The sequence below is a fragment of the Belonocnema kinseyi genome, chromosome 6 (assembly GCF_010883055.1).
Source record: "Belonocnema kinseyi isolate 2016_QV_RU_SX_M_011 chromosome 6, B_treatae_v1, whole genome shotgun sequence".
Taxonomy (NCBI): domain Eukaryota; kingdom Metazoa; phylum Arthropoda; class Insecta; order Hymenoptera; family Cynipidae; genus Belonocnema; species Belonocnema kinseyi.
In genome coordinates, this window is record NC_046662.1 from 5,080,573 (window position 1) to 5,082,446 (window position 1,874).

The window sequence follows — 1,874 nt, forward strand, 5'->3', positions numbered from 1 at the left end:
AAAGCATTGAAAATGATAATGTGGATTTATATTTTTTTATATTAAAAAATGTTAGTACCTTTAATTTTATAAGCGTAAATTATTGAGCATTTGAATATCAAAATTTTTAATCAAAAAATTTTAAATTTCAATCTTAAAACTTCAAAATTTAACAGTTCCACTTTGATTGCTTTCATTTGCAGCTCATTTTTTATTACCTCAAGTGGAAAATATTTCAGCTTTAGTGTTCCATTTTTTGAATTTCATTGACAGTGAAAAATGTTTGCGAGCTGGGAAAAAACCGGGAATTTATTTTGTCTATTAAAACGGCCACCCTAGAATGTTAATTTTCTGAAAAATACTGCATGAAAAAATTCCAGTCTACTTTTAAAAACCAAAATAAGAATTGTAAACAATAAGTTAATATTCTGCTAAATATTCGATTTTTAACAAATAAGTATGACTTTTTAACATGAACATCTAGTTAAATTTTCAACGAAAAACAGTTGCATTTTTATTCGGGAAAGATGAAATTTCTCCTAAATTGATGAATTAAAAAAAAACCTTAAAAACTAGTTAAATATTCATGCAATGAAGATTCCAGTTTACTTTCCAACACAAAAATAAGAATTGTAAACAATAAGTTGATTTCTTCTGAATAATCGAATTTTTAACCAAACAGTCTCATTTTTGTCCAAGAAAAATGAAAAATGTACTGAAACAGGTGAATTTTGTAAATCAAACAGACTCGTTTAATAAGAAAAATACTTTTCATTCAAAAAAGATTTGAGTTGACTTCTCAGCAATAAAATATGAATTTTAAACAAAAGGTTAATGTTCTACGAAAACTAGTTGATTTTTATTGAGTTGCATGTTAAAATTAGTGAATAATTGATTAATCAAGGAAAAAATGGTTGCAGAGAGCTGCAGCAGGAGCTAGGTGTGACTACGGCCTCTTTTTGGGAGCTTCGTCGGACAATTACAACATAACTGCAGAAATAGCGCCAATGGCCGCGGCATTGAAAATGTATTTGAACGAGACATTCACGACCCTGAAACTGTCTGACCTCAGCGTCTGGATTAAGGTTTGTGTGCTTTGCAAAAAAAAAAATCCACGTACAATCGTAGCTTTAATCCAGTGGTCGGCACGCACTTGCCCTGGGCAGGGTGGCCTGCCCTGGCTGCCCTGTGACCTACTCTCAGGGCAGTACCTGCGAGCTTGGCCAGACCACCCCTTTCCTCAAGGGTCCTTTGTTAGAAAATGGGAAAAAAATGTGACATTGAAAAATTCGTAATTTTACAATCAGTGACTTGAAAGTAATATATTTGGAATCGTCGTATTTTTACGATTCCAAAGACATTTAATTTGTCTATAAAGGTTGGAAATTTGAGAAGAATTTAGTATTAAATTGACTGTCAATCGGATGTTTCTTGATTATAAACTCCTTCAAATTTTTAACTTTTCTAGGCAAGTAATATATCATTGGAATCGGAAAAATTCGTAGATGCTGATACTGCTATTTTCAAATCGCTAATTTAAAAATTAAAAGTTTTAAAATTTCCTTACTTTGACATGTCTGTGGAAAAAAGACCCTGGCTGGAGTAAGCTCACTCACACTAAGGTACATGAATAGACCGAAAAGTAGTAGAAAAAATGAAGTCGGGTGGAGCCTGACCATACCTGAAAATGAAGCAAAAAGTTTGCCGACCACTGCTTTAATCCCTTTCGAGTTTTCCGCGAAAAACTCGTGGTGCCCTCGTTCAAGATAACGTTAAAGCGCCTTTTTTTTTTATTTTATTATACCATTAAGCCATTTCCCTTTCGGGGTAGGCGTGACTCACTCGGCAGGGGAAAGGAGTAGTGTGTGGATGGGATAGAGATTTTTCAGATTGAT

General features: G+C 33.2%; 1 protein-coding gene across 1 annotated transcript in view; it reads left to right on the forward strand.

Annotated features, from left to right (window-relative positions):
• Positions 1-1,874, forward strand: part of LOC117174545 (CAD protein) — a 179,722-nt gene that overhangs the window by 125,142 nt on the left and 52,706 nt on the right. Inside the window, exon 17 of the mRNA XM_033363749.1 lies at positions 900-1,064. Within this exon, the coding sequence (XP_033219640.1) occupies positions 900-1,064 (165 nt within the window). The remainder of the gene's footprint in view (positions 1-899; positions 1,065-1,874) is intronic.